The sequence below is a fragment of the Pinus tabuliformis genome, chromosome 4_1 (assembly GCF_031772625.1).
Source record: "Pinus tabuliformis cultivar Carrire ecotype Pingquan chromosome 4_1, CPIR1, whole genome shotgun sequence".
Lineage (NCBI taxonomy): Eukaryota > Viridiplantae > Streptophyta > Pinopsida > Pinales > Pinaceae > Pinus > Pinus tabuliformis.
Genome location: NC_142303.1, coordinates 659,036,256 through 659,056,575, shown reverse-complemented (window position 1 = coordinate 659,056,575; position 20,320 = coordinate 659,036,256). Strand labels below are relative to the sequence as shown.

The following is a 20,320-nucleotide window of genomic DNA, read 5'->3' as shown; positions in this document are numbered from 1 at the left end:
TGGCGGGCAGAGAAGGGATTCAGAGGTGACAATTGGCGGGGAAATTGTGATATGCAATATCGGTGGAGACAGAGCTTTATTGTGGTGAGTGGGAAACTTTGCAATATGTGATATTGCAACCACAAAAGGATAAGGGAGATGAGCGGAGATGTATGACAAAGGGAAATGGGCCGATAGCGATAGAGTTTTGCGGGTCCCAACCTCTTAAAGGGCCTTCGGTAATGTTTTATGAATGTTTTTTAAGATATTTCAAAGGGGAATGGGGAACACGGGATTTCAGCTAGAGTTAAAAATGGGTCACCGCGGCTAGAGTTTAAAAAACAAATTTTGCACAACTGGAACTCTCTTTTCAGAGGGTGACAACATACATCAAGGGCTTGAATTTAATTTATGAAGACCAACCATAGCTACAAAATTCAACAATCTGTACTTTATTGAAGACATTTCAAGAGTGTATTATTTGTGCGCTCCTTAGAGAGCCATTTGGCCAAGATCCCTTAGTCATCTAACCTCTAAGTCTTGCCGGAGAAGCCTCCCTTGCGGGGATAACATCTTGCTCACTAAACAACAGGGGAATTCACTACTGAGGTGATAGTGGTGGTGGATCCCATTGTTGCCAAGGATCTAGGACGACCTAGCACTAGTGTACTAGATTTTGCGGTGACAGTTACCTGGAATTTTCAGTTCTCCTAAGTTTAGTTCCGCTGTTTCCCATTTGGCTAAGAGTTTCCTCTAGGAAGGCGAATGGAAACTTGACATGTCAACCACTGCTTCTTAAGGGACTCTTCATTGGCTCATTTCCCCCTTAATGAGATCTTACTGGGGGCTGGGAATGAGATGTTCCACCTTTGGGTTTGCCCTTGTACCCTCTGCAATGGAAACCTCTTCAGGGAAACCTTTAAACTTCTCATCCATTTTAATTCACAAACACTTATCCCCTGGGAATGAACCCAAAGATGGAAGGTGGAATCTGAACCCCTGATCACCATATACTAGAAAGATAAAGAAAAACTGTGTTGAAAAGACACCAATATGATAAATGTGAAGCCCCAAGGATCTTATCCATAAAGCCATGCCTTGATAGACAAGCACATAATGGTTTGATATTGTAAAATTCCAACTTGGAAATTCATGCAAACACACCTATAAATTTCTGAGTTCTGGTGATTCTTTTCAGTGAGTAAATTCGTCAAACAGTTTGACTACCAATTGCTGTAGGTGTAAGTTTGTTTTTATTGTTGCACATTATATGCACAATGGTTAAAAGAGATACAAATAAACACTATACCAGTCACTGCATTGTGTAATAACTCAGAAATAAGCATTAACAATAGCTAACATTATCATAAGAAAGGCTGGCTTATGCATAGAAGGAAAAATCATCACTTAGCAAACCCAGAAATCACATGTACACATCAGCATATAATTACAGTCTTCAAATCTGTTTGGAAATACACACACACAGGAGAGATAAAACCTGGAATATGAATATAGGAGCACACACTGTCACAAGGGTACCAGTTCAGCCAATTTGTGCCTTTCTACAGGGAGAATCAGTCCATTTCAGCAGCTCGTTCCTTTGATAATGTTCAGGTTTTTGGATGGATTACGACCTCCAGTGAAGGAAAGGAATATGCCACTGTATGCTGTTCTCAGACTAATGACAAAAACCCAATGCATGTTCCTCTAGTGGCTTATTAAATGGATATACCTCTGCTATTGCAATGCTCAAACTCGTCCAGCTCCAAAAGAAGATTAGCACAGCTCTGATATGGCAAAAATGCGTGTCTATTCATGCCCAGAATAAGATTACCACCACTGTAAGCGGTCAACAACTAGCTAAACAGGGATTTCGACCTCCTTTTATACAACAGTTTGATTTCTGTAAGGGAGAACTTGTCCAGTCACAGAGATGGAGAGATTTGACCCCATTCTTCTCTATGGAACTTGTGCTAGCAGAATGGAGCTAGGCTGAGTTCCTTTGACACTATTGGACTTGCAAATCGACCTCAAAATAGGTTGAGAGTACACTGCCTTTTTGGGTATTCTTCAGCTTGCCAAAATGAGATGGAAAATATCATATAAGTGAATAAAATCCACTGATAACACTTTTGTATATCAATGTTTCTTGCAAATCTTTTTCTCATTCGCATCCCAACGACGAAATGTGAGTGATTTCACTCATTGAACCAGTTAGAGTGTATAGTTTCAACACTGAAACTAGCTATGGTGGCTAGGGTTTCCAAACCCTAAGCTTCTACTCAAGAAAATTCTCTAAGAGTTTTTTTGTCAAAAAACACCAATGCACAAATGAGGAGTCTCGTCACTTTATTCTCTTTTATAATTTATGGCCACTTTTGCTGCCATTTTACCCTTTTAACTTTTATAAAATCGCTTTATAATATATTCATTTTATTAAATTAAAGTGACTTTTCACTTGCTTAGAAAATGTCCCCTTTTCACTCGTTAGACTTTTATAATGTTTCCTTAGGCAAATTAAGTTCGCTTATTAAATTTTTCCCTGCTTTAGCCTACGGAACCATATTAGGCAAGCGGACTTCATCATAATCTTCCTAAGTGGTTGGAGACATTACAATCCTCCCCGCCCAAGATTGCTTGTCTTCCAACAATTTCAACTCAAGATGTTTGAGCACCTACTCACCTTCCCAGGTGATGTCTTCCACAAGTAAATCCTTACACTTTACCAGGTACTCCTTCACTGTTCTACTCCGCAACTTTCTCTCTCTTATTTCTAGGATCTTTTCCAGGACCAAGATCAACTCTTCTTCCTTGTCCAATGGTGGGAGTTTTGTGGAAGTGACAACATGTTGACCAAGGGTTTTTTTAAGGCACGAGACATGAAAGACGTTATGAATCTTACATCCTTCAGGAAACTCGAGTTCAACGGCCTCAAAATTGTGAATGGCCCATAGAACCTGGGTTTCAACTTTTTTGCCCCTTTTGTTTTGAGTGATGACTATCTGTGGGGTTGAAGATGGAGCTACACCATATCTCCCACTTCAAAGCTATGCTCCGCTTTGTGCATGTTTGCATATAATTTTCGCTGATTTTGAGCCATGCGTAAATTGTCCTTGAGGACCTTTAAAATATCTTGGCTTTCTTGAAATCCAGTCCCTGGCTAGAGGTGCTCGACTATCCCTAAATATCCTGTTTGCAAATGTTGGGGTGTCATACCCATATAACGCTTTGAAGGGGGTCATGCCGATGTAAATGTGGAAAGTGCGTTGGTTAACTCAAATGGCATAACCAAGAACTTGTAGTACCCATAGTGTCCCCTTGAAGCTGTCTCCGGGATGCCCTGCTCTTGAACCCGAATTTGATGATAGACAAAACGAAGATCTGTCTTCAAAAAGTATTTGGCCTCCTTTAAATCATCCATCAACTCATCGATCTTGGGGATAGGATACTAGTTCTTGATTTTCCTCTTATTGGGAGCCCGATAGTCTATTCACATCCGTAAGGTGTCGTCCTTCTTCTTAGCCATCACTACCGAAGATGTGAACAAATTGGAGCTAGGTCAAATATTGCCCAACCTCAACAACTCCTTTATGGCCTTCTCTATCTCATCTTTGTATACCTTGGGATGTTAGTAAGGATTAGTTATCACTGTCTGCACACCCCTTGCTAATTCTACAATATGTTCAAAATCCCTATCTGGTGGTCTACTTGGAGGAATGTCATAAAAAACGTTTTGTTGTTTTCCAGTGTAGCACGACTCCTATAAGACCCACGAGCACATGCGGGTCTTGACGGATTTTATAGCGAGACGGGTCACTCGTATAGAACTGCAGATTCTACATGTAGCCGCCAAAACCCACATAAAACTTGGCTACCCGCATTGAACCCGTGAAGAACCGTATATGACCCGCATAAGACTCGTGGAGACCCTCAAAATTTGATTTTTTTTTTCATTTTTTTGGAGATCATGTGGAGGGAAAGGGAAAATGGAGGGAAAATTTTGCCGAGTCTTATATGGGTCGTTCCCATGTCTTATATGGGTCGCCGAGTCAATAGCCAGACGAGTCGTATACGAATACGAGTCGTGCAACATTGGTGTTTACAAAGCAATACCTGAATGTTGTCATGGCTGCTCTGGCTACCTGTTGTCTGTAATAAGGCACTCTACTACCTAGTCAACATCGCTTCGCATCAATACTGCTTCCATGTGGTTAGATGATACTAGCCTTGGTGGGTATTGATGCATGGCCCTCAAAACTACCCTTTTGCAATCTACTGGGTCTTTGAATTCCATCTCCATATTTCACTGGTTTCTAGTATACTTCTTGATGTAATAAAGCCACTGACATCCTAACACCACATTGGTGTTTGACACATCTACCACAAAGAAGCCCTCGATCACTGTATAGTTCCCGATAGTTAGCTGTAGTTTGGGTATGTATTTATTGCAGTCCATCTAATGTTTTCCAAGTATGATAACCTTAAAACCATCGAACTGCTTAGTGGGAATCCCTCTTCGATCCACCATGTTTGCATCTATGAAATTATGGGGAGCCCCACCATCAATCAATACTGTCACCTTGTGTCTTGCTAGAACCCCTTTCACTCCAAAAGTGTGATATCTGGGGAATCCTGACATAGAGGCAATGGTAGGGTATGTTCCCTCTGCGAGTGAGGAATCACCTCCAACTGTCTGGTGCATCTATCTCAGTACCTATCCTTGTACCTGTCCCTGCACTGGTTCCTCATCCTCATCATCACTGTCACTCTTTGAGTACACATCAATATAATGCGCCTTGCCCACCTTATCCTTACCTGCACACTTGTGCCCTGGTGCCCATGGCTGTTGGTAGTTGAAATGAAGCTTCTTCTTTCTTAGCTCCTTCCGGGTCTCCTCATCCTTCTTCGGTTTCCCGAGCCACTCCTTTTGAAAAGGCTTGATTTCCTTACCTTTCTGTGGGAAAGAAGGTTTAGGAGTGAATTTATTTTTAGAGGCTGCATCCTGCAAGTCCCTGGTCTTGTTAATTGCCGCACGCAAAGTGTGGTTCAAAGCCTTTGACCCATCCACGTAGAGGTTTTGCCAACCCCTCTACAAATAACATCTCCAATCTGGCCTCTGAGATATCTGTAACCATGACTGGCAACCTTTGAAACTCTGAAATCTAAGCCTTCAGATTGCTTGTGTGCTTGAGCTGTGCAGACTCTCTAAAATGAAGCTCCGGATCCTTCTTGTCAAAGCGCTCAATGAGTCTCCGAGTGAACTCAGTTAATGAGGTGATGCTGTTGGGATCCATAGTCACCAACCCCTAGTACCACCACTCATGGGCCTCACCATCCAAGTGTAATGTGGTTAGTTTGATAGACTCCTCCTCTGTCATTTGATGCAACTGGAAATAGGTATCCAACTTTTAAACCCATCATCGAGCTGAGTATTTGGATGACCCATCAAGCAGGGGATGGTCACCTTCCTCATTGTCTTTTGCAACTCTTGATTTTGCCTCGAAACCCTCTGGAATGGTTTATGTCTGCTTTTCAGCTGAAGGTGGCAGAAATAAGTGAAGCTCATGGTAGATTGGAACTCTTGTCCCAATGCTCTATACTCCTCCATATAATCTGCATAAGGAATCCTTTGACTAGTTTATTTTGTTTGATCGTTTGTTGTCTCATGTAAGAATTGAGGCATATTGGGCCTGGGTGTTTTGCGAAATGGCTGTGAATGGCTCTGTGCAACAGTATGGGCTTGGCTACCCTCTGCACTAATGGACCCTTCCCCATTCATAGGCTCCTTTTCGATGGAAGCCCCTCTGTTAGTCATCCCTTTCATCAAGTCTACCATCTCCTTTTGGCCTTTAGCCAAATCATTTATTTCCCCGAGCAAATTGTTAAAGGCTTGTTCCACCTTATCACCCATATTTGGCCCTTCTATCTTAGGCATTTCTTCTGATTCTTTTCCTTTATCTGGTGTTTCTTCACTCTAACTATCTGGGATATCTTCTTCTATAAGAGGAGTGGACTCTCTGTAGGTGCATTTCCTTTTATAAGTTATCCCTGTAAAATGACACTTTCCTCTGTCAGGAAACCACTGACAACCTGCCCTCTCAGACCACACAGCTGTCCAAGAACATGCTCTGATACCACTGTAAAATTCCAACTTGGAAATTCATGCAAACACACCTATAAATTTTTGAGTTTTAGTGATTCTCTTCATTGAGTAAATTCATCGAACAATTTGACTACTAACTGTTGTAGGTGTAAGTTTGTTTTTATTGTTTCACATTCTAAGCATAGTGGTGAAAATAGATACAAATAAACATTATACTAGTCACTGCATTGTGTAATAACTCAGAAATAAGCATTAACCAGCCTAGATCCATCTTAACTCTAGATCTATTAAGCGTGGACTCTGGAGAGGGATCAAAATTTCAAATATCTCGTGGTGCAAATCTATTTTTTGAGTGCAAAACTTGAGGAAATGTTTGCACCTCGAGAGATTTGATCCCTCTCCGTGCTTAATAGATCCGGAGTTAAGATGGATCTAGGCTAGGAGTTAAGACAATCTACTTGAAGCTCTATTGTTGGACCGTAAAACTTAATAAGCTTCTCTGCTATACCATAAAGCCCAATAAGTATATATACCTCTGTCTTTGCAGGAGTCGAGGATATTAACTATCTTTGTTTAATTTTATTTTTTGATGCTATCATTCAATCTCCTAAATAAAGCTCAATAACAATTGTATCCAAACTAAGTTGTTATGAATATCTGAGAGACATATTCTAGTGAATTTTCATGCGGAGATTAAAACTAATGGTTGACACAATCTAAACTGAGCAACTCCAATAAATTTTAATGCGAATAAAAAAATATAAACAAATGTCAAAATGTAAAACTGCATGTACTATATTTTATTTTTTAGTGCTTGCTTTTCTCGTCACACTCGAGTAAAACGTCAACATACAAAATAAAATGAATCACATACAAAACAACCTAGAAAATCTAATCTTTTAAAACTACGTAACAAAGTGAGAAACTTTGTTTTAACTTTTTCCCAAGTTTTACCTGAAAGGCATGCACCCCATAGAGCTATAAAGTCTTCGTGTAATGTGCCTTTATTGAGTGGTTTCCATTGCCAAATTGGATATGAAAATTGTTCGGGTTATGATATTTGTTGTGGAAATTAAGATTTATTTTGATCTAGCTAAAAGCTTTTATTGCAATGAATGTCTCACATTAGCGAAAAATACCTTTAATAGGCTGCATTAGAGAAGAATACCACCGGCAAATCTATGGGTTGATAAAAGCTGGAGCCCAAAAACCTCCATTCGTAGATTTACTATTTTATCTCAATTTTATTTTAATGATTAACTATTGATTTTTTATTTTATTTTATTTTTAATTCTATTTAAATTTTAATTTTTTGAATGTAATTTGACCATTAGAGAAGAATATCATGGGTTGTGAAAACCTCGAGCCCAAAAACTTCTATCCATAAATCTTGTATTTTATTTCAATTTTATTAAAATTATTAATTATTTTTTTACTTTTTTTTTTAATGTAATTTGACCATTAGTGAATAATACCATGGGTTGCAAAAACCTAGAGCCCAAAAACCTCTGGTAAATTTACTATTTTATCTCAATTTTATTTTAATTATTAATTATTATATATATATATATATATTTTTTTTTTTTTATATCTAATTTTTCAAAGTTAAAATGTTACATAACATAATATAACATATGTATACTTATGAGCCTGACCTTTAAAAAATATTCACATATTTAACTCGTACACATCTAACATTTAACATTTACCATTTAACGCCTACACATCTACTCCATACTGTGTTGTAGAGTGCCTCTCGGCGCAACAATAACTAACATTATCATAAGAAAGGCTGACTCATACATAGAAGGAAAAATCAGAACTTAGCAAACTCAGAAATCACATGTACACATCAACATATAATTGCAGTCTTCAGATATGTTTGGAAATACACGCACAGGAGAGATAAAACCTGAAATATGAATATAGGAGCACACGCTGTCACAAGGGTACCAGTTCAGCCAATTCATGCCTTTCTAGGAGAATCAGTCCTTCATTTCGGCAGCTCGTTCCTAACATAATGTTCAGGTTTGTGGAAGGATTACGAATTGCAGTGAAGGAAAGGAATATGCTTCTGTACGCTGCTCTCAGGCTAATGACAAAAACCGAATGTGTGTTCCTGTAGTGGCTTATTAAATAGAGACACCTCTGCTATTCCAATGCTCAAGCTCTTCCAGCTCCAAAAGAAGATTAGCATGACTGTGATATGGCAGAAATGCTTGTCTATTCACGCCCAGAATAAGGTTACCACCAGTGTTAGCGGCCAACAACTAGTTAAACAGGGATATCAACCTCCTTTTATACAACAGTTTGATTTCTGTAAGGGAGAACTCATCCAGTCACAGAGATGGAGAGATTCGACCCTCTTCTTCTCTATGAAACTCTTGCTAGCAGAATGGAGCTAGGCTCAGGCCCTTTGACACTCCTTGGACTTGCAAATCGACCTCAAAATAGCTTGAGAATACTCTGCCTTTTTGGGTCTTTTTCAGCCTGCCAAAATGAGATAGAAAATACCATATAAGTGAATAAAATCAATTGACAACACTTATGTATCTCAATGTCTTCCGCAAATATTTTTCTCCTTTGAATCCCAATGGTGAAATCTTAGTGATTTCACTGCTTGAACCAGTTAGAGTGTATAATTTCAACACTGAAACCGACTATGGCAGCTAGAGTTTCCAAACCCTAAGCATCCCCTCAAGAAAATTCTCTAAGAGCTATTTTCTCAATGAACACCAATGCATGAACGAGGAGAGTCTCCTCACTTTTTCTCTTTTATAAACTTATGGCCACTTTTGCCGCCATTTTACCCTTTTAACTTTTATAAAATCACTTTATAATATTTTCACTTTATAAAGTTAAAGTGACTTTTCACTTGCTTAGGAAATGTCCCCATTTCACCCCTTGGACTTTTATAATGTTTCCTTAGGCAAATTAAGTCCCCTTATTGAATTTACCTCACTTTTAGCCTATGAGAACCATATTAGGATAGTGGACTCCGTCATAAGCTTCCTAAGTGGCCGGGGACATTATAGATATCATGATTTTGAAGCCCAAGACCTTCAGTAGTGCTGAAAAGACCATTGTGGGTTGAACTAGAAGCAAACCGAGGCCTGCTGGGATGATTAAACTTTAAAGAGCCTGTACAAGCCTCATTGAAGGTGGAATCTGAACCCCTGTTCACCATATACTAGAAAGATAAACTGAGTTGAAAAGACACCAGTTTGATAAACCTGAAGCCCAAAGGATCTTATCCATAAAGCCATGTCTTGATAGACAAGCACCGAATGGTTGATATCTTGATTTTGAAGCCCAAGAGCTCCAGTAGTGCTGAAAAGACAGTTGAGGGTAGAACTGTTAAGAAACTAAGGTGTGCTGGGATGCTTAAACTTTAAGAGCTTGTACAAGCCTCTGCAAGAAGTGTGTTGTCAAACAAGGAGGCAAAACATGGAAGCTATCCCTGGTGGTAGATGTCATTTGGACTGACCCTCCCTGTCAATGAAGATTTAATCTCTTTCTCGAGTGACAAACTAACAAACTCCCTGACTCTTGCATCATTGAAACTTCATCAACTCGGTGGATCACGACTCACACTATGTTGCAGTAATGTATAGTCCAAATAATTAAACACATTCTGGGGCAATTTGACTGTGATCTCCACTGTCATTTTTTCCAATGGTGCCCTTAATACAGGGGATTTGGAGGCTGTCCTTTCTCAGTAAGGATTCTTGACACACTTTTTAGTATCTGTGATCTTGTGATTACACTTGTCCAAGTACTCCTCTCTTTCTTTCCTGGTGAATTTTATGCCTTCAGTGCCAATGCTGTCTATACTAATTTTAATGTTCAATATTTCTATGTATATTTTCTAAAATCTTAAAATACATAAAATGGCATGGCTGAATTGTTAGATTTAAGGAATGACATGCTAAATTTTTTTAGAGTTGAGTTTATGGTTTTAGGCACAGTTGAAATTTGACGTGCTTGAAAATGATTTATCTTGCAGGTTTAGGGACTTATTTTAATTTGAAATGGATTCAAATAATAATTTGGAACAGAATCTTGGTTTGGAAGGGCCAACGAACCCCATGGTGTCACCTCTACTTACTGATTTGTATCAGTTCACAATGGCTTATGCATATTGGAAAGCTCGCAAGCATCTGGATAAGGCAGTGTATGCAACAACAATTTCAATCCACTTGTTTTCTGATACTTGTTGAACTACCTTTTTTCTTCTGCACAGTGAATTTGATAATTCTTGTTATCAAGCATACAAGTAATTTTTTTCCTCTTGGATTTTTTAAAGATGAGCTCAGGATTGTTCCTTTGTTTTGTACAGTTTGATCTAAACTGAATTTTTCACTGGGAGTATACATAACTGATTCATACACAGGGAATGCTAGATATAGCTCCATATTTGGACTCAAGGATTTAAGAGTTTTATTCATGTAACTCTTGACGTTTTTTCTTCCATGAAAATATGTTGATGTAACAAAAAACTAGGCATAGTTTTTTATGTGTCGCGAAGCTTTTGGATATGGTCGCTTTGAAAACATGTAGGGATATTTTTCTGAAGAATTGCTTTCTGCCAGATGGTTATTGTGGCAAGCATTGATGTATTTCAAAAGCAAGCAAAATATTTTTCTAGAATGGAACCTTGATGTATGATTCCCGTCGACGCGAGAACAACTTCCATGTCAAGTACTTCACGGAGTTTGTGTAATGACTAATCTCTGGGCATGTTAAACGTTTCTGACTATAGTGGGAATTGCTATTTGAAACATCACCTTTAGCTGTCAAGCACTATCAGTGCTAAATGTCGCATACCTGGCAGCTATAGCTAAGACTATTTTGTTCTGTTGGAAACATTCCAAGGGATTAACTGATGGTATTCCTTTTCAGATTATTGCATTGAACTGATAATAAAAATTATATTAATTTTAGATACGATTGTGGCCATTCTACTATAACATTCATTACTTTACTATTTTGGTTGATTTTCGATGGTCTTCTAAGGTGCTTTTGTTTTATGATCTGCTTGGTTGCTTAAAATAATGTTATATCATTGGATCGAATTTACTAAAGAGATGCTCAGTCCTGCTGTTCATATGCAACTTGGAACTATAAGCAATGGTAATTGTTATATTTTGCAGGCCACAAGATTCTAGCAAATCACTTAAAAAACATCTGCAATTATTTTGGATGTATATATCTTTTGTGTTGTTCTAGAGTATAGACAACATATAAAGTAGTTTGTTACAATTATACTTCATACAGTGTTCATAATATATTGCAAGTAAAATTGACATGTTGAATGTGGCTTATTACTGTTCTGTCATACTTTTTCAGATTTGACTTATTTTTTCGAAAGAACCCCTTTGGTGGAGAGTACACTGTCTTTGCTGGGTTAGAAGAGTGTATACGGTTTGCGGCAACTTTCAAATTCAAGGAGGAGGAGATTGAATTTTTACGCACAACATTACCGCCAACATGTGAGGTACAACCATAATTTGGATACATCTAGACTTTAGGTTGAAGGCTGTTTAAAATTGTTTATCATTTCTAACTTCGTTTCCATTGAAGGGTGAGATGTGTTTTATCTTGTCTGCACTATTATTTGATTGGTTGTAACTATTTTCCATTGTTGGAGATAATGGTTATATCTAGAAATTGTATGTACTATTTAGGACTTATGTGTACAAATTTCAAGCCTAGGTGACTAAAGTCCTTATGATCTCAATTAAATAAGTAAATCACTGAAATTAATTAAGGCTGAAATTAAATTCAGGCCATAGAATCAATCACAGAATAGTGGGAGATTAAACAACAGAAGCTTAAAATCAATTTTACACATACACAAGTAATTACTCCTTCAAAATCAGTTTTATTAATTTGAAAATCTTACAAAGAAGCCTCCGCAGGCTATCCCACAAAAATAGTACTGCATGGTTACCGAAAGCACCCTAAATTGAGCGAAATGACCTATGATATTGATTGTACAACTTCTCTGTACAATATTGTTTTATCACTATGAAAACTTCTGCATTATTGTACAAAACTTCATGGATTCTTGTACAATCTCTATTTGATGCTTGGATTCCCGTCTACCTAAATCCCTGTTGAAATTCTGATGTTCTATTCTGTAACAATTGTTTATTACAAAACTTATTTATGCTGCAATATTAGATAGCAATTGTAGATAGAACATAAATCAAAAGCACAATAGAAGACAATCAAGAATACAATGAGACACTAAGAATTTAGTTCCAATGACTAGGGCAAAACCCACAAGGGGAAAACCCAATCAAATTCTTCTTCTATTAGAAATCAATTGTTTAGTAGAGATATGATCAAGAGAATGAGTAAGTTCACCCAAATCTGAACATGTTGTAGCATGAAGATCACTGGTAGCAGCAACAGATGCACACACTGAATCAACCTTGCCTTCAACTGAATCAACACTGAAACACTAAAACACTGAATCAACGTTGGGTCACCATGTTTTGCTCTTAGTCTCCAAGTCTCTCTCTTACAATCTTCTTCAACTCTCTCCTAACTCTTTCTCAAGTTCAAGTTCTTCTTTCACAATGCACAAGTAGTGAGGGGAGAAAGAATGAGGCACATAAATATAAGAGGAGCAACGAATCCATGCCATAAAGGAGGAACAACTCGCAGGCCAAGAGGAGTGTAACTCATGCTCATTAAGGAAATGTAACTCATGCTGTTAAGGAGATACACATGCCTTTGTAACTTATGCTTTCAAGAGAGAGTATAACATATGCATTAAAGAGTGCGTAAGAGGAATCGTTTATGACATGCTTTTATTGAGTGTAAGAGAATATTTTATGATGTGCTTTAATGAGTGTAAGAGTATTAATGAGAGTGTAAGAGGAATATGCCATGTCAATAATGAGAGTGTAAGAGAACATTATTGAGAGCCATGATTGAGTGTCTTGAAATTCCTTTTACTAATAACAATAATATCATAAAGAGGATAACAATAACAATGATGATAAAATATTAAGTCGAGATTGAACTATTAGGATTGATTAATAATAAGAAGTGATTTTTCATCAACAATACTTGATTACCAATTGATGCAAGGTGATTTACTATTTTGAGACTTTCTAATTTTAGACTTTATATTTTTAGAAGTTCATTAAGTTGCCAATTTTCAACAATCCCTTCTCTCTATCTCTATTAGTTGCTCAACTTGCTTAGCTGGATGTTGAAAACCTCTATCTTGACCTCTCCTTATGATTTTATTGCGACTAAAACCTTGATCTATTTTTGACTTTACTCCTAGTTTTAGTCATGCATGCATGAGATACAACTTTTTAGGCTTAACAACTAAATATAAGACTCACTTTTTTTTTACTAAAGTGAATTACAAATTAGAATTATCTTTCAAAAATTACTTTTTGAAAATATAACAAAGACAAGGCAACTCTTGCACCCCAAGAGGGTTATCTAGGGCACTGATGACCTAGGGTTTAATGAATAGGGAAGGACTTAGGCTTACCAAGGTGCACAAGGCCAAGAAAAGGCTTGTTAAAGATAGATATGACCAAAAATTGGAGCAACAAGTCTTCAAGAAGCCATATGTTGAAGCTTAGGGTTAGGTTAGGGTTTACCCTAGAGAAAAATTACCTAGGGCTTGTGACCTCCGCCCTAAAATGGAAGAATCTATCATGGAAAAGTATAGGTTTTGATGCAATGAAGCTTAAACCATGTGTAGAACCCTCCCACAAGCTAACACACTCCTATTTGAATTCAGCCTTAGCCCTAACCTAATGACGTAAGTCACATGACACGAGGACACATGACACAGAGGACACGTAAATAAGAGTATTTGACACAAGACACTGTGACATACACACACACACACACACACACATATATAGTAAAAAAATGCTGAAATCTTGTGCCTAATCCATATTTTTTAGAAATTAGAACATCTACATATATGAATCATGATGATATCTATTTAGTAATTTAGTATTTACAATTTCACAATTTTAGAACTAGTTAGTTTATTAAGTTACTCCATCAATGATGTTCACAGTTCAATGTTCATTGTTCATGTTATTAACAATTGTTTAAGCACATAAAAAACTAAAAATTTAGAAATATCATCATTGATAAAATAAAACTAGAAATTTAGAAGTAGAATTTAGATATTAAAAATTTAAAACCATAAATTGCAGATTTTTCATTAAGTCATGAAAATCAAAATGTATTACATAGATACCAAGGGAATGCCATTGGAAAATACAAAATAGAGTAGATACAAAATAGGTAGGAATATCATAACTGTAACTTAAACTCATACTTGGAGCTATCAAAATTTTAAAGGGGGCAAATTTATGATTCATGTCCATATTCTAGACAACATACGCTCAGGTGGAGTCGATCCATCACTATAGATGCTACAAGTTGTGTAAAATGGGTGTGTCGAGTAGCCAAAGTTTGGAGCCACCAATCACTTGAAGGCTGTTGTTATAATTTATTAAATTATTATTTTACCTATTTGAGTGATCTCCTTGCAGGGTGTAGTGCTACAGGCGGCCATTGCCAGACGCCAATGCAAACCCTCAGGCCACGATTAAGTATGTAGCGTCTAGATCTATTTTACTATGTGAAAATTTGCCCAAAAATCCCTCTGTTTGCCTATGAATTGAGATAGTCTCCGCTCAACAATATTCCTCTCACAAACAGACACAAAATTGATAGAAAAAATGAAAAAAATTCAAGACGCGTGACTTTTTACATTGGGATTTTAGTGGGAATAGGAACACATTAGGGAACGTGTTCGACACAACTCAAACAGGTTTCTTGATTTTGGGACACATTGAAAACATGTCAGACATGTTTTATGGTTCGCGTCGTGTCGACATGTAGGATATGAGACATGAGACCCTTAAGGGCTGCGTTTTGTGACTTAGAGTAATGACTTACCTGGATGGGCTGAAAATGTGAGGAAAAGAGAGAAAAAAGTTAAGAGATGTTTTTCTTTGGTGTGATCACCATTGTGGGTGGCCAATACGTGATCATTGGGTGACGGAGTCTAAGGGAGACCTACTAATGGAAATATCAAACACTAGTATGTAGTAAGAACAAAAACCCTAGCTATCACTTTATGAGGGGAGAAAGTCACGAAGAGAGCTTAACATGAAGATTCATTCAAGGGATTGCTATACATTCTTTTAGTTAATACATGCAATACGTTGCCAAGATTTTATAGAAAAATATTCAATAAAACTAGCACATAGAAATCCTAACAACAACCATTTCATGCAATAACCATTTAAAAGATAATCAACAATAAGAGTACTTACAAGGAATGCATGAAAAAGTCCTTTATTATCCCAAAGTGATGACTCCACAACAAGAGCTAGTTTCCAAAAGCAAAATCTCCATAATATCACATCTCCACAAGTATACAAGACACTTTCAGCTAGGTCGAAATCCTCTAAGGAGGCCAAATAGTTCCACAAGTGATGATGAGAAATAAAAATGAGGTGACCTCTATTTATATGAGGTCTACCTCAATGAATTTTAATTAATGAAGCCCCTAAAGCAAGTTTAACATGAAATAAACCTTGGGTTACAAGCCAACCCACTAGCTCAATGCTAAAATGAGCTATAAACAGTGTTCCACGAGGACGCGTCCCCCAGGGTTGGGTGCACGCACCTCTCGCAGCCCATGCACTCTAGGCAGGGGACGTCTGGGGGTGCATTTCCTCACGCACCCTTTTTGGGGAATCATGGGGAGATGCAGGGGGTGCATTTCCCTAGTGCGGGGGCCACAACTCCCCAAAAGGGTTGCTTCTGTGTGTCCCCTCTCAAAAGGAATAAACTTTCCTCTAGGAGAGCAAAGAAGCTAGTTGTAGTACGCAGCATAGTTTTAAAAACCACTCAGAAAAACCGGTAACCGGTCAAACCGGCCGGTCCGAACCGGCCTAAAAACCCGGTCAGACCCTTCATTTGCCCAATTTTTGGCCCTAACCGGTGAAAACCGGCCGGTTTAGGACGGAACCGGCCGGTTTGTAACAAACCGGCCGGTTTTGTCCTAAACCGGCCGGTTTTAGGCACAACCACCATAAAGTTAAAAAAACATGTTTTTGACTGTGTTTGAGGGGTTTTGGGGGGGGACTACGGGTGTTTCAACCCTAACAATGTTGGAAATTAATGGTAATGTTAAATTCTTAAAGTAAAAGTGACATTTCCTTTAATTTTCATTTTCATCCTTTTACTTTAATTTTTAACATTACCATGAAATGACTCAGGATGTTTGAGAGTGGTTTCGACCTCATTGGATTTCATATGGAGAAACTAGAATTTTAGATTTCACTCAAAATTCAGCAGACTTAATGGTTTTCAGGATTTCATGGTTTGGGGGTAAACAATAAATGCAATTAGAGCTCCAAATGATAAGAAAAACTCCTGATCTAGATCCCATTGTGTTGGACGATATTGATCCAACATCAGAATGGGTGGAGGAGACTGAAGAACCTGTGTTTGAGGCTGATTTTGATATCGACATGGCTTTGGCGGGGGATGAAGCAGATTATGTGGTGGCATCAGAACCAGGATCAATAGCGGCATCAAGGAAAGGCAAGGAACCAATGGAAGGCACTAGTCATGCAGGTCGACAAACTCGTGCTTCCATTAGGTCCACTTCTATTGTCATTGGTGGCATTGATACTGAGGTTGCAGATCAGGCTGAGGCATCCTCAGACTCTGAACCAAATGATGTCTATGTAGCTCCTGATGATGATCTTGTGTCTACTACTAGTAGTGGTAATGAACTTGATGATTGATCATGTATACTGTAGACTTGTAGTAGGCCAATGGCCTCATAGCTTGCAGCAATGTTTTTGGACTTTATAGGCCATTTAGAGCCTCATTTGTTATGTATTTTGCTATTTTGTTGATGATATGTATTGCACTCGGTGCCATTTTGATGTATTCACCTTTACATGGTATATAAATGAGCAAACTTTGCATATTTTGTCTCTATTGGCTTGGAATCATGGTTTTACATATTAAAAATAGTTTTGTTTCATTAAAAATTAATTATTTAATGTATTTTTTTAAAACCGGTTCGTTTAGACCAAACCAGTGCCGGTTAGACCGGTTCCGGTCGGTAAACCGGTTCATTAGGTGGACCGGTCCGGTCACCGGTTCCGGTTTTAAAAACATTGGTACGCAGTTCTCTACGCCTTGCACAGATAGATGATGAGGATGGAGGGGACCAACAAAATGATGGGATGTGGATCCAAAGGATAGTGTACAAATAGATGATGAGGATGGGCCAGATGAGCTGCGACATGGTTTGATTGGAGTTTCCTTTGTTACTCAAGAGAGTGACTTTGACTCAGATAGCGACATTCCCATTGATGGATCCGATGACTTCATGCAAGGGATGGATGTAGAGGACCAATAATTGAGATTGAATCCTTGATGTTGATTACTTTTCAGTTTTAAGTTTTGAGTTGTGACACTAGATATTGATGACCTCAGACTGATTCTTGACTCCTTACTCTTAACGATTTTTGAGTTTGAGACTTTGAGTTACATAAATTTTGAATTTAGTAATTTACTATTTTAGTGTTAAAACATCAATATCTAGGATATAGTAATACTAATATACTAGTCTGTTTTGCTTTCAATTTAGATTCTAGAATGATGAATGATGAATTTAATTGTTAAATCAATGTAGAATGTAAAATGATGAATGATATGGATCAATGTATTTGAATAGTTCATTATTGAATTTTATTATTTAATCTCATTGTATGGATGAATGATGAGTATGTCCTATGAATGATGTATGTAACAAAATGAATGATGAGGATGGATCAATGTATGTCATTATTTAATTCAATTGTGAATTTAAATTTTATGTCGATCAAATTTCAATGTATTACTATTAGTCTATTTATGCTTTCATTATTGAATATGAACTTGAATTATATATATATATATATATATATAAAATTGAATTATATATATATATATATATACATATACATATACATATAACCCTAACTCCCCCCCCCACACCCCCAAAATTTCCCTAAAATTTGAGGGTCCTCCCACATGTCCCCCCTATGCGTCTCCCCGCATCGGATTCTTGGTGGAACATTGGCTATAAATGCCTACATGTGTGAGTTGTATGCTTATAAATGCTGTCGTCATACCCTTTTTGGGTTCCAAATGCCATGCCAAGGTGTGATGAAGGCTGAAAAAGTGTCTGAGTGCTAGGATCGTCCAAAATTTGAGGGGTATTCCTTGAATCTACCTCAAGTCTTCCTTTGGGGTCCCAAATCTAGTTGGGGTGTCTCCATGTCATCTCCATGTGTCTCCAACGGTCAAAACATGGCCTCCTTTATTTGGTGTTAGGGCTCCATCAAGTGCAACAAGCCCTTCCTAGTCTCTCTTGGAAGACCATCCTCATCTAGGCTCTGAATAATGGCCTTCCCATCAGGTAGTGTCAAGGCAAGCTTGGGGGCATGCTAGGTCCAATAGTGCCATCATTAAGAATCCTCTATGTTGGGTCAAAGTAGACAAACATCCTGGGTCTTGAGTGTGCTTTGGGATATATAACATTTGCTCAAGTCATCATGAAGCCCAATGCTCTCAATGTTGCATCTGCTAAGTCTTCTATCTCTCTGAAAGGCTTGGGTACTTGTGGAGTGGGTGCCCTCAAGGCCTAGATTGCTGTGGACCACCTGACAAGACCAACATGAACTCAAGTGAAAGAAACCATTCATTAGAGACCAAGATCACATGAACATCTAAGTGGACCAAACTTGGATGTCGAGGGCTTATATATATATATATATATAGATATGTATATCAAACTTGGATCGCCTTTGGATATCTAGTTAGGCCGAGTGCTGTAAAGGTGTTCCCTACTTTGATAGAGGTGGCCAACCCTATTAGGTGCTTCCAACCCTTAAGGGGAAGTAGCATTTTTGCAGTCAACCCCTTAATCAATAGGTGTTTCTATAAATATATGGCGATGGGGGGGGAAAGGCTTCATGGCCAAGTGCCATGGTCAAGGGGACCAACTGAAGGGGAGTCCACATCCTGAGTTTATGCATGTAAGGAGGGCGCAATCGTGGAAGCATGCGTTACCTTGCTTGTCTTGCTTTTTCCACCCCTCTAGTGCGACTTTTAATTTTTCTTGATAATGGTTTGTATTATGGTGCATAGCTAGGTGTTGTGGCCACCAACAACCCCCCTTCCTATTTAGTCTTAGCAATAACACTAGATAAGTGGGGACCCTTAGTAAAAAATTCAATTAAAACTCATGTATTATACTCCTTAAGAAAATATCGCATCGAGCGAAGAAGATAGGACATTTACTTGTGAGTAGAATGACAAACCGCGAGAGTGCGACGCGAAATCCATCGCATCGCATGCATTAGGAAACACTCATAAACGAAAACCTTAAGAAATCGTCGATGGCCGATATGCGACATCGCATATCGCAACATCACATAAACAACGCATAACCATTTAACGAATTGTAACAATCTGCGATCTTGCGATAACGCGATACTGCGATCGGCGATCTTGCAATCGCATGAAACAACAATCTGCGATTTTGCGATAAACGTGGTTGGACAACCCTGCGATAACACATCTTGATGAAAATGCGATAACACGATAACGCGATGATGCGATGCAAATCGCAGAAATCGTCCATCGCAGATTTTCCCCGGCTCAACATTCAAGAAAAAATGGATATGCGCGTTAATGAAAATTAATGAATGTACGTCAAGTGTTAATGAAAGACAGTTTTGTGTTTTTAGAAGAGTTAGTTCACTTCAGGTGGCATGTTTTTGTACGTCCATAGAGCTCAGAGCTTTCTTGTCAATTTTTATTATCATTACTCTCTCCTTATGTGTGAACTGTAGGAATAAAAAAACAGAAACAATAGGAAGCAATGTGCAGGGAACGATTAAGGAAAAAGGGTAAAGCTCCAATGCTTGGAAGCAGAGAAAAAATTCCCTCATGAACGGATACCGCATGCAACAGAGCCAAAAATTCCAGAGCGCCACTGAACTATCCATTACAGATCTATCAGTGAGAGCCATGGTTCAGTGAGTAGTTGAACAATGCTGATATCAACAGGCGATGTAACGCTCAAGGTTAGAAGCTCACGAAAGCAGTATGTTTGCAAAATTTTAAAGCTTATACCCGGTAAAGGAAAAGGCGCTAAAG

General features: G+C 38.1%; 1 protein-coding gene across 3 annotated transcripts in view; it reads left to right on the top strand.

Moving 5' to 3' along the window:
- LOC149177809 (nicotinate phosphoribosyltransferase 1-like) overlaps nucleotides 1–20,320 on the top strand; it is a 322,046-nt gene that overhangs the window by 41,943 nt on the left and 259,783 nt on the right. For all 3 annotated transcript variants that reach the window (XM_089420220.1, XM_089420219.1, XM_089420221.1), the window contains 2 exons: nucleotides 10,089–10,256; nucleotides 11,432–11,579. In XM_089420220.1, the coding sequence (XP_089276346.1) occupies nucleotides 10,114–10,256; nucleotides 11,432–11,579 (291 nt within the window). In that variant the 5' untranslated portion in view covers nucleotides 10,089–10,113. The remainder of the gene's footprint in view (nucleotides 1–10,088; nucleotides 10,257–11,431; nucleotides 11,580–20,320) is intronic.